The sequence below is a fragment of the Apis laboriosa genome, unplaced genomic scaffold (genome assembly GCF_014066325.1).
Source record: "Apis laboriosa isolate Shangri-la unplaced genomic scaffold, ASM1406632v1 scaffold16_cov148, whole genome shotgun sequence".
In the NCBI taxonomy this organism is placed as follows: Eukaryota; Metazoa; Arthropoda; class Insecta; order Hymenoptera; family Apidae; genus Apis; species Apis laboriosa.
In genome coordinates, this window is record NW_025222129.1 from 1,116,086 (window position 1) to 1,128,853 (window position 12,768).

The window sequence follows — 12,768 nt, forward strand, 5'->3', positions numbered from 1 at the left end:
GTGCGCGTACGCGCTCTATTCTCTCCGCTCCGTTTCTGTCCCGCGCCCGCCCATACCCTTTCGAAACGCTTCCCTTTATTCCTCTCTCTCTCTCTCTCTCTCTCTCTCTTTCTTCTTTTTCTCTTCTTCCCTTCCTTCTCTCCTCTTCCTTCGTCTCCTCTTTCTTTCTCGCGCGAGGACATCCCGGCGATCGGATGAAACTCTCTTTCGCTTTCCGACGGAGATTCTCCTCTTCCTCCCTCCCCCCTGAAGAAGTTTAGACAAAGAGAGAGAGAGAGAGAGAGAGAGAGAGAGAGAGAGGGAAGGAGGAAAAAGCGAAATTGGAAGTTGAAACGGTGCGGAAGAAAGGGAGGAAGAGGAGGAGGAGGAGGAGAAGGAGGAGGAGGAGGAGGAGGAGAGGCGGGAAGAAGTCGGAGCGTGGAAGAAAGAGCGTGGAGGTCTCTCGAGGAGGCCGAGTGGCGAGCAAAATGGCTTCCTCCTTTTCAGGAATTATCGCGATGTAGGAAGTCTGGGCGGGTGGGGGCACGGTGGAGAGGAGGGGGAGGTGGAGGTGGCCGCTGTCGGCCGAAAGTTTAAAATAGAATATCTCGCGAGTAACTTTCATCGGTCGTCAAAAAATCATGCAGCGTCGTGCAGCCTAGCGGGGGGCTCGGCCTCCCACCCACCGCGTCGGTGGGAAGCGGAGGGAGGCGGTGGGATAGGGGAGCGAGCGAGGGCAGCGAAGGAAGCGAAGAGAAGAGGGCAGCCCCCCTCCTCCTCCTCCTCCTCCCCCCTCCTACCCGCCGAGCTCTAGGATAGGGCACGCGGTGAAAACGGCGCGGCGCAACGTACCCGGACACACATGCATCGGCGAGTGAACGCTCGCGCGGCGCCGTTTCGCGAGAATTTACCGCCGGCAACGCTCGCAGGCCCAGGCAGGAAGTTCTCGGCGCGGCCGAGGAAAGATATTTCAGAGCTTTTGTTGATCGCGCCGCCTTCCGATTCCGTATTAGGAATTACCCTCGCCTCCCCCTCTTTCTCCTCCTCCTCCGGGTTGAAACGCGCAGACGCGCGTGCCAGAACGGCAGAGTCGCGCGTTCGAAAATTTTCGATCGCGTTCGAGAAAGGGAGGAGAGGGGAGGAGGAAGGGAAATCGTTCGATCGACGAGTTTTGGAAGGGGGAGGAAGGAAAAGAAAGGAAAGAAACTCGATGAGAATTGGGAGAGGAAGAAAAGGGCGAGGATCTCCGTTCCTCTATCTGGTCGCCGATTCACCATTCGCTCAGTCAGTCGCTCGGTACGCGTAGCGTGCACGAAGAAGAAGAGCTCTGATTTTCACTCTCCACGCCAATGAATGACGTAGCGAGAAGATACACCGGTGCGGTGGAGGCGGCGGTGGCGGTGGCGGTGGCGGTGGCGGCGGTCGGCGCGATCCGCTCGCTCATATTCGCTAGAGCTCGCGCTCGCCTAGGCCCGCGCGCGCGAGTAGAGTACACACGGTGCGGATCGGGGGCGCATGCGCAGACGCGTTGCGCGGCGCGACTCGACTCGACTCGCCTCGGCCCGACTTCTCGTCGGCTCGCCTCCTCCGTGGCTCGCCTCCTCCCCGCCGCCAAGGTGCATGCATGCATTCTATGCGGCGTGCACCGCATTAGATGCATTTCTAAGTCGCGCCGCAATAAATCGCAGAAATATCGAAGTGGAGAGAGAGCCGCGCGAGAGGACACCGCGACATCACGACATCCGCGCCACGAGATCCGCGCCGATTTCTTTCTTCTTTTTTCAATCCGGAGGAGGAGCAACGGGGGACACGAGGCGAACACGCACGCACGCACGCACGCACGCACGCACTCACACGCCCGTCCGAGGAAGGAAGGACGGACCCCCGCCGCACAGATAGAGACGGGCCACCGCGCGCTCGATTTACCTAGAAATCCGATTAATCTGGTGCGCGGACGAGGGACGAGGGCACGACGCGTCTCTTCCTCTCCCGCGGAGAAGAGGCGAACGCCACTCTCGTCTCCGCTTCTCGTTCTCTCGCTACTCTCGTGGAGAAGATCCTGGGGCAAGGGAAGGAAGATCGGCCACGCATCGTCGTACGTTTCGGCCAACGACCAACGACGCGCTCTCTCCTCTCTCGCTCTCCCTCCCTCCCTCCCTCCCTCTCTCTCTCTCTCTCCGCGAGATCCGTTCGCGAGATCGATTCGCGTACACGCACGTGCGAAACTGGTGGTGACGTCTTTCGACGCGTATCCCGTAAATCCCTCTCTCGCTTTGGAGATCGGTGGTGGTGGGGATACAGGGGGGTAACACGGTGGAGAAAAACCATTTCTTTCCTCTCTCTCTCTCTTTTTCTCTATCTATCTATCTATCTATCTATCTCTCTCTCTCTCTTCCTCCGTCCGTCTCTCTTGGTCCCGCGGCAACGAGCGAAATTTTCGGAGAAGAAAAATCGAGTCGCGAGTGATATCGAGTCCCCTCCTCCCCTCCCCGTTCGGATAGAGGTGATCAAATCATCGGACACCGGGATGGAGAAACGGAGAAGGAAAGAAACGTAAACTATTTATCACCGTGGACGAGGAATCACGAGTGGAAAGGGGCGAGAAGAAGGAAGAAGGTTGAGGTTGGCGATCCCAAGGTGGAAGGCGGGAGAGACGCGCGCGAGACGCGTTTTGGACGGAAAAAGGGCCGGCACGGATGCGGGAGCCTATTCGAAGGAGGAAGAAAAGAATACGACACACTGAGTCACGTGCGAACCAGTCCCTCCCACTTGCGGACGCGGTGCCGCGCGGATTTCAGTGCACTGAAAATCGTAACATCGCCAACCTGCGGGAGCTCCGCTTCCTGAAAACTACTCTCGGTACTCGCTGCCACGCGAAAGCTCCTGTAACACGCTCCTCGCGGAACGAGCGGATCCTCGTTCTCCTCCACGTTGCCCACGTTCTTCCTCAAAGCGGAGATCGAGGAAAGGAAGGAAGGAAGGAAAATATCCGTGCGCGAGGGATCGCGAGTGAATCGCGCGAGTGAGTGGACGCGCATCCACGCGCGGTGTACGCGCTTTCTACACGGCTGATACGCGCCTCGCCTCGGCTTCCGAGGAATAAGAAAAATTGTTTTATTCGGTGCGCAGTGGCCGAGTTTAATCATCGGGGAAGCGAGCGCGCGTTTTTCCACGGCACGCGCGGAGGAGACGAGATTCGAGCGACGACTGGCGACGACCACACAGTGTCCCGTCCTCGGCCTGGCGTCGTCGTGTGTGGAACCGCGAACGAGTGTGCGGTCGGGGCGATGCACGCGGAGATCGGTGCTCGCAGTCGGCCGAGACATCTTTGAAAGAAAACGAGAGAGAAAGTGGGAAGAATCGGCGCGCTGTCTACTACCACCGGGAGTGCGCGATTCTTTGCGCGGCTCGCGTCGATAAGCGGAGAGTGCACGAAGAAGAAGAAGAAGAAGAAGAAGAGAAGACCTGTCTCCCTTTTCCTTTTTTCTTTTTTCTCTTTCCTTCGTCCAGGTGTTTCCTCCGATTTTCTCTCTCTCTCTCTCTCTCTCTCTCGCTCTCCCTTTCTTTCTTTCTTTCTTTGTTTCTCTCTCTCTCTCTTCCTCTCTCTCTCTCTCTCTCTCTCTCTATCTCTATCTCTCTGTTTCTCTCGCGCGACAAAACGAGGCGAGCGGAGGCGATTAGAAGAAGAGGTGCGCGAGTGAGTGAAACGAGGGAAACTCGATCGGTTTCGCAAATCAGTGTCGGATGAACTGGAAACACGGATCTTACCGAGTGGAAGAGGATGGTGACGAGGAGAAGGAGGAGGACGACGACGACGACGAAGAAGACGACGAAGACGGCTGCGATCACGGTGACGAGCACGACGGGTATGATCGAGGAAACGATAACGAAGATCGACGAGACACGAGTTTGAATTCAGGTAAAGTTTAGTTGTTAAAATCGTACGAGCGTGATTTTACTAATATCGAGCGTGTCGTATCGACGAGTCGAGTCGACGAATATAATCGCGGAGAAGAGGTTTTCGTCGAACGATCGACGACGAGATTTTTCTTTTTTTTCGTTTTTTTTTTTTCATCTCCTCGATCGATCGTCGCCACTTCTCCGCCGAGATCTAACAACTATATATTAATATTCCTTGCTTGCAGAACTCTCACCTGTACTGTGCACCGCTTTACATCGCAAACTAACAAAATCGAAAGCATCGGAGGAAAATGGCTGAAAACGGACTAGAGATCCCGAAAACTGCTCTCCTTCCCTTCCTTCCTTCCTCTCTTTCTTTCTTCGATACTTTCTTCTCTAATCGCATCCTTTCGCAAGCTTTCTTCGTTGCTTCGCTTCGTTTCTCGCAAAACGCTCTCACGCTTCGTTGCTCCCTGTGCGTAATAACATCGTTGCGAAGAGATTAAAAAGAGGATAAAGTTAAAAATTAGATGATAAAGGATAAAGGAAAAGAAAGGGAGAAAAAGAAATGGGGAAAATGTATAACTCAGGCGGATCCTTCGCGAGGAAAGAAACGGAGAGCGCGAAGAGAAATGTGTTCGTTAAGGAGGATCGCGGAGATTGGCTCGTCGAAAACGCGACGAAACTATCGAGGAGGATCGACCGTGAGCGAGCGATGCCAGGCGATGCTTTTGTGAAACGATCGATCGAATAGGTGGCGGAAGGAGAAAGGGTGGTGCACGGAAAACGGGAGAGAGAGAGAGAGAGAGAGAGAGAGAGAGAGGGAGTAGCGCGATGATTAGTTGCGGTGTTTTTGGAAAAACAATGCGCGGAATTTCACCGGTAATAAATAATAAAAGACCAAATAAAGTGCAACGTCGGGGAGGAGCGAAGTGCAGAGGTCGCGCGTTGTATGAATAAACAACGGGGGAATATGTATTGTCCATTATCGAATAAAAATTAAATAAAGCACGAGAAGAGAGAGAGAGAGAGAGAGAGAGATGGTCGTTCCGAAAATTTGAAACATTCACTCGTCCCTGTAGCCCGTTATACCTTATTCCCCGAGGTGTCGATCGTGGAAATCGAACGATAAAAAAAAAAAGAAAGAAAAAAAGAAAAATCCTGGGGAGGGAGGGGAACGCAAACGCGTTCTCTCCTAGCCCCCTTTCCCTCCCCCTCTCCCTCTACGTCGCGCACGTAAATTTATCCGGCTGGAAACAATCGGCAATGTTCGCGCGTACGAACGGCTTCGAGGCTCCCTCGAACCGACCCTGCCTTCGAATTAAAAAACCCTTAAACAGGTCCGACCTGGTGCCACCTCGAAACTTCAGGTTTGTCTCCTGGAGGAAGCGAAAGAGAAAAACAGAGAGAGAGAGAGAGAGAGAGAGAGAGAGAAGAGGGTAAATGGAAATATCGTAAGAGAGAAATGAATAATTGAAAAAAAGAGAAGAAAAGAAGAGGAAAAAAAAAGGAAAAGAAAGGGAGAGGAGAAGAAGAAGAAAGGAGGAACGGTATCCGAGCAATTGGAGAAGAGATAGGTAGGATGGATCCGTCCATCTCTCTCCCTCTCTCCCTTTTGTTGCTCCCCCCTTCCCTACCTCTGGACACGGGGCATCACCGACCAGGGCTCGCCCTTCCCTCCGGGCCCTGTCCCACCCCCCTTTTTTAAGGCGGCCAGCTGCGGGGTCAGTTTTCGACGGGCGCGCGGCGCATTAAGATGCTACGCTAAAAATTTGTCATCGGCCTCGTGTCATCGTGTCTCGTGACCGCGTGAAAATTCGCTCGCTCGCTCGCTCGCTCGTTCTCCCGCGCGTATGTAGGGTAGAGGACACGGACATAGGACGACGGCAACGACGGAACGGCGGCAACACCACCCCCCCCGAAAATCCCCGATGGAGAGGAACGAAGGACGACGAGGGCCGAAGGAAGAAGCGCGAGAGAGAAGGGAAGAAAAAACAGCGTGGCGCGAGAACAACCGGCGGATTGCTTCTGCAGTGATGAACGCGTGATGGATATTAAATGGGTGCACGGTACGCATCGACAGATTAATTCCATTTCCACCAGGCCCTGCCGCTTTTCGCGAGCAACGTTTTAACAAATACGCGACCGCGCGGCCAACCCAGACGATCCGAAATATTAAACGTTCGTTTGTTTCTCTCTTCCCCCCTTTTTTCCCTTTTTTTTTCTTTCTCTCTCTCTCTTTCTCGCTCTCGTTCCACGTTTCAGCTTTGCTCCGTCGACAAATAATTGGCGGAAAACCGATCGTTCTCGCGACAACACGAAGACGCGCGTGACCTTCTCCTTATCTTTCGCGCCTTTCGTTTTGCCTTTTCTTCTTCCTTTCTTTCCTTTCCTTTTTGAGAGATAAATTTTAAAATAAAAAAAAAAAAAAAAAAAAAAAAAAAAGAAACGATCGTCGAGGGAATTGAAAATCGTTCAGCGACAAAATCATTTTGTCCACCGAGTTGATTTTAAACGGAGAAAATTTCGCGTGGCCCGAATGAAAATTTGTAAAAGCTAGTCAGCGACAGGAAATTTGAACGCTTCTTTGAAACCGTTCGCTCTGTCAATTCTACCCTACCCCTCTCTCGTTTTCCCATGCCAATCGTTTCGCCTCGCGCAAATAATTAATCGCAAATAATACCGGTTTCCGTGAAAGCTGGCAACCAACCTACCCTCTCCCTCCTCTCCCTCCTCCTCCCAAAAAACGCGGGGCTATATCGCCTCCGTTTAATTTCGCTAATTTCTTTTCTCCCGCCTCGCGCGAGCGAAGGGGTTGCAGCCCTTTCGCGTTTCCTTACACTCGTACAGGGCCACGACGCCAAAGGAGACGTTAAAGGGTTCGCGAAACGTTAAAAATCTCTTCGAGGGGTTGCGAGAAGGGTGACTCGAGGGATGACGCATCGAAAAGAAAAAGAAAAAAAAAATAGATAATTATTTTCCACGCGCGAGGCGAACCGCGAACGAGACGTTTCGAATATTTCGAATAGTATTAAATTTTTCACATTTTTTTCTCGCCTTTGATCGACAACGAGAAACATCTAACAACGAGAAACATCTGCGAGTATCGATCCGTGAAAACAAAACGTCTTTGGCGTTGTAAAAGAAGGGGAAAGTAGGGGGGGGGGGGAAAAGAATCGTTCCCTAGAAGAATCCTATTATCGTTACGACTGATCGAATCGTCCAATCATCGCGAGGAAATTGCATCTTCTCGTTCCTTTTTAACCGACAAAAACTCCTTCCCCCATCCCCCCATCATCGTCCGAATTGCCTATAAAAGTTCGGAATAAGACGCCGCTCCGTTGACGGAGATCCCACTGCCATCCCTCGAATCGAAACGGCTCGAGCGATTTGAGTAGTCCGGCGTGTGTAGAAAAGTTCTAAAAAAAAAAAAAAAAAAAAGAAAAAAGGAAAAGTCGAGTATTTCTGATGAAGGAGCAAATATATCGACAGCCTTCGATCGTTTCATTGAGTAGTCGTTCTCGCTTTGTTCGAAGGAAAGAGTCCGAATCATCGGAGCGTTATTGATTAAAACAATCAAAGGGACTCTTCCTTCTCGCGAGAGGCCAAGGGGTTTCGAGAGGAAAACCGATTCGAAGAAGGAAAAGAAGGAAGGGGTGGACTAAAGTCCCAGAGGGGGGGAGACAGAGCGTGCAGGGGGAGAGAGAGAGGGTGGATCTCGAGAGCGGCGTAAAAGATGGCGTAAAAATGGAGGGTGAAAAATACGGGTGGGATGGGGTCACGGGAATCCCCACCCCCGACATTCGCTCGACACTCCTTCTCGGCCGCTCCGGTGGGAATAGCCGTGGTGGTGCCGCGATTCCATTTCCAAATTTCGTATCCCCGAGGCGCGTGCTGCCAACTTTTTAAGATCCGTCATCCGTGTTCCATTAGCGAGGAAGGAAGGGGGCAGGGATTGTTTAGCCGCGTGATTTACAAATGGAAATTGCCTCGCGGAAACCTCGTCTTCTTCCCACCATTTTTCCTCCCTTCTTCCTTAAAAAATTAATACATTCGTTCCCCTCGATCGAACGATTCGACGCGAAAAGAATTAGAGAGAGAGAGAGAGAGAGAGGTTCACGGTTTCTCGAGACAATAGACAAGGAGGAGAAGGAGGAGGAGGAGAGATCGGATCGGGAAAAACGGAAGATTCTAATTTTACAAATATTCGCGAATCCCGAGTAATTCAAGGCTGCGAGCGTGGTGGCTAGCAGGTAGACGGGCAAGGGAGGCGGGAGGGAGGGCAGCGAGTTAAAACAAACATTTTTGCGCGTGCGAGGTTCGGCCATAAAGCTCTGCCCGGCCAAATGCATTGGCCGGCGGTTGCATAACACTCTAGAATAGCTTCGGAAAATGGTGGACCTTCCCTCCCGCGGACACCTTTTTCTTTTCTCGTTCGGACCGAGAAACCGGCCGGTCTCCCTACCTCGTCGCCGAATCCCTACGGCGATTTCCAGCCCCCTCCCCCCTCGCCCCCTCCCCTTTCCTTACGTATCGCGAGACACGTAGAAGAGCGAACGGAAAATTATATATATATATATATATATATATATATATGTAAGCGTCGAACGCGTCGCGCTTCCTCGCGAGGGCATTCCGGCGCGATAAAATAGCCGCTAATTGGGGACAGGTTGTCGAGTTAAGTACGATATTATCACCGGCAACGTTTCAAGGGATGTGATTCACGAGCGCGAACGAAACGCCTAAATATATATACATATATATATATATATATCGGTTAGGGACGATCGAGTGATGCGACGTTGGAAATTCGGTGCCAAAAAGTTGGCTCGAGCCGTATGGATAAATGGAAAAACACGTTACGTTACGTTTTCATTTTTCACGCGCAAAAAGCTCGAAGAGATCCTCCGCCGCCTAGAATTTTTGCAGCGGCGGGCGAAATCTCGCGCGCTACACCCCTCCCCTCTTCGGTATATATATATATATACGCCGTTTCCACGTTTATTTTAAACTTAATCTTAAAACGCGGCCTGCGGCCCGAATAAATATAAATCCATTTGTCTCGCGTTCGAAAAATGGCGGAGGCGACCTGGCCGACCGATCGAAATGCATTTGGTAACATTTCAACGGGGGGCGCGGGACGCGAACAGACAACTTTTCGAGAAAGAAAGAGTGGAGGGGAGAGAGGGGAACGGGATGATTCCGCGATGATGATCCGCGATTCGTTGCGCAATCGGTACGAGCACCGATCAAAAATAGCGCGCGAAAATATGCGGGTATTTTTTGGAGGGCTGGGCAAAGAGAGAGAGAGACGTATCAGAAGCGAATCTTTAGCCAAACGCCGATGTCTCGCGTACGCGGTTGCGAAACGCGTGGTGGAAACGCGTGGGCTAGCGTGAGGACCAGAGAGAGAGAGAGAGAGAGAGGGAGAGAGAACGGAGGCGGGGAAAAAAAACGTGTTTTCGCGGGTTCAACGTCCACGATGGGATCGCCACGATTCTTCGATCCGTCCCTCCTCGGGAGGAAGGCGCGTTTCAGGCAATTAAAATTATTTATTAAAAGGCTACCGGTCGAAAGTAAACACGTGGAGAGAGAGAGAGAGAGAGAGAGGGAGGGAGAGTAAGGGGTCGTGGAAGAACGGTCGATGAAGAGGCGCGATCCGATTAAAATCTAATTTTTCACGGATACTCTCTTAATTAAAACATTAAATTGATTGCGGCGTAAGGTTGAGAGTGGCGGGGTTGGCAGGTACCCCGTCTTCTCCTAAGGAGCGAAAGGACCGAGTAACGAGAGGCGAGGGGTCGAGGAAGAAAAAGAGGGTAGCGAGGGGGAAAAGATGGAAGGAGAAAAGAGGGGGGGGGAGGGGAGATTCGCGCGAAAATAAATGAAAATGAAATCAATTATAAAACTGTTTGAGGAGACTCCGAAGGAACAGCCAGTATCCGATGGACGGATAGACGGACGGACGGACGGACGGATGGATGGATGGATGGATGGATGGACTGATGGTGGTAGTGGGTACCCGAGCGGGTCGATCTTGAATTTTCTTAATTAAAAATCTACAGACTTTGCTTTCAATTAAAAACCGAAATGCCGCGGCTCGCTCGTTACCGATTAACCCACCCCCTTCCACGAAATAACGTCTTGCCCGATCGAACGCGAGTCGATGGAATAACAATCTCGAGCGAGCGATGTCGTTCGAGAGGCGCGAAACGATGAACGATGAAAAAGACTAACTAGTTAAAACGGTTTCGTTTCTGTATCTGCATTGCATCGTGGAAATTTCGTCGAATCGATTCGAGACGCGGAGAGAGAAAGGGAGAGAGAGAGAGAGAGAGAGAGAGAGAGAGAGAGAGAGGAGAGCGGGAAATCTCTAATCTTCGCGAAGATTTTCGCGGCACGAGGACGAGGCGGCGTCGCCTCGATTTATGATCCTCCTAAATCTCGACCGTCCTCCCCTCGGAGCTAGCCTCTCTTTTGTCCCTCGACTCCTTTCGCACTTTTAAAACTTACTTCGCCGCGGAAATTTCATTATAAGTGTCGCGGCTCTCGCCGCGGCGATAAGGCGGCGCCAACTTGCCCGAGGCGTGCTTTACATCGCGGCCTTTTGAAATATCGCCCGTGGATTTCACTCGTCCCCTCCCATCCCTTCCTTCTGTTCCGGGACCGACTTTTCCACCACTTAATCAGCCCGAGCGCTCGCCACTTTATAGACGAAACAAGGTTAACGACACAAGCTTTCCAAAACTCGCCACCGAAATATCCACCGTTTCCCAATTGTCGCGGCGGAGCTTCAAAACCTTCTTCTTCTCTCGGGCTCGAAAAACAACTCGGCAGGTCGAGAGGTAATCAGCGTCCCGATTCTTCCGAGTTTGCCCAGCGAGTTTGCTCAGCGAAACCGAAAAGAGACGAAAAATTAACTCGGAAGAGGGAGAAATTAGCGCGTTTTTTCGATCGAGAAAAACGTCGCTTTTAGATCCTTCTTACATCCTTTCTCCTCTTCCTCCTCGCCTCCTTTGTCCGCTCCAAGAAGAGAGGAGGAGAGCGGAACGATGAACGAACGCCTAGGATTTCGAAGGGGGGAGGGAAAAATTGAGATGAGGCGAAATCTCGGCCCCTTCCTCCTCCTACTCCTCCGGACTCGGACTTCGACGAGATTACAGAGAGAGCGTAATCGGGATTCTTGGACGTGGAAGAGTGCAGCTGCCGCTTCGTAACGGGAGGTTCCACGGCATATGCCGCGTGGAACGGCAGTGCTCTTCCGATTATCCACATGCTACGCGTATACCTCGCGGTGAACGGACATCTGGCCTGCCCGCGGTGCTTTGCGGATTATTTGCTCGTTCGCCGTTCCCTCGCCGCCCGATACGCGACTTCCAAGATCCTAGCGAATTCGTCTCGGAGACCAAAGTTTAATCGAATCGCCTTTCGAGCGTGGTTAACGTCCAACCAACCCGAGATTTGTTTATTCGAAATCACGTTCAGCGCGTACGTGCACGTACGCGCTGTTGCGTGTCGTTCGATGGAACCGTGTCGACGAATAAATCGGAGAGGAAGCGGCGTAAAGAATTCGGATCGGAACGAACGGAAGGATTCATCGAACCGAATCGTTCGACCATCCTTTCCTCCTTTTTCTTTTTTCTTTTTTTTCTTCTTTTAATTCGAGCGAGCCAAAATTGAGAACGAGAAAGGGACAGGGATAACGAGCAATTGTACGAGAAAGTTGCACTTCTTTTCTTCTTCGCGAGAAGAAGGGGGAAGAAAAATGGGAAGAGAGAGAGAGAGAGAGAGAAACCGTCTTATCTCCGTGCCGACATCTTGGAGCGTCGAGGTGTCGAGAGAGAGACGAGTAAGAGGGAGAAGAATAGGCGGCGGGCGAAAGGGTGGCTCACGGTTGAATCGGCCGCAAATTGCGGCGAAAAAGGTAAAAGTTGGCCGCGGGTAACTTTCTTCCGCCTCGAGGTTGCTGATTTTTGTTTTCATTCGATTACCCCCTCCCTCTCCCCCGGAGCGGGGAACGGGGTGGTTAGCAACCACCCGCGCCGGAAGGGTGCGTGGAAGTTGGCGAAAGCGCGGCGTGAGATTCCGTTATTTTCACCAAGTGGAATCGATAGGGGCCACCCACCTACGTGCCTAACACGCGCGCACGTATATACGGGGGTGGCCGGGTGTGCTGGTGCGCGCGCGCGCGCGCGCGCCAACCGTGTGTTACGACGCGTTAGATTGGGTTAGGTTAAGCACGCCGCTTAGCCCGATACCGCGCGCAGCTAGGTCACAACGCACGCTAGGTGTTTACAACGGGGAAGACCACGCGAGGATTCCAGGTGCCATGACCTACCGCGAAAAAGGAATCGCGTGGCCACTCTCGCGTTTCCTCCCGCCCTTCCCTCCAAACGTTTTTCCCCGTCGTTTCGCTCTCGTCGACTCTCGAGGATTACTCTCCCATTTAGATTTTATCTCGCGCCTCTCTCCCTCTCTCTCTCTCTCTTATTTTTCCTCGAGACGAGGTCTGTCTTCTCCTCCCCCTCTCTCTCTTCTCTCTCCCGTCTCCTTTGTTTTTACTAATTACCCGGGACAAGCGAGCCATCGTCTTCCTCCCCCATCCCACTCCTTTCCCTCCCTCCGCCCTGTTGCCCGTCGATCATTAGGCGGCCGGCCAAAAAGGCCTCCTCCTTTTAAATAACGCGACGAATATTATTATCCCGCGCCGTCCATTGTTCCACGAGGAAATTTTATAAAACGCCAACACCGCAACGGCACAATCGGGAGCGCGATTGTGTGCCTCGGGAAGAGGGTTGGTCGCGGAATGGAACGATCCGTGGGGAAAGGCGAAAAGCGCGAGAGGGAAGCTCGAGAGAATTTTCGGTCGAATCTGTCGGTCGGTCGGTC

General features: G+C 52.3%; 1 protein-coding gene across 1 annotated transcript in view; it reads left to right on the forward strand.

The window, feature by feature from the left end:
• The first annotated feature begins 1,418 nt into the window (after positions 1 to 1,418).
• LOC122711326 (phosphopantothenoylcysteine decarboxylase subunit VHS3-like) overlaps positions 1,419 to 12,768 on the forward strand; it is a 27,715-nt gene continuing 16,365 nt past the window's right edge. Inside the window, exon 1 of the mRNA XM_043930007.1 lies at positions 1,419 to 3,898. Coding sequence (XP_043785942.1) covers positions 3,724 to 3,898 — 175 coding nt within the window. The 5' untranslated portion in view covers positions 1,419 to 3,723. The remainder of the gene's footprint in view (positions 3,899 to 12,768) is intronic.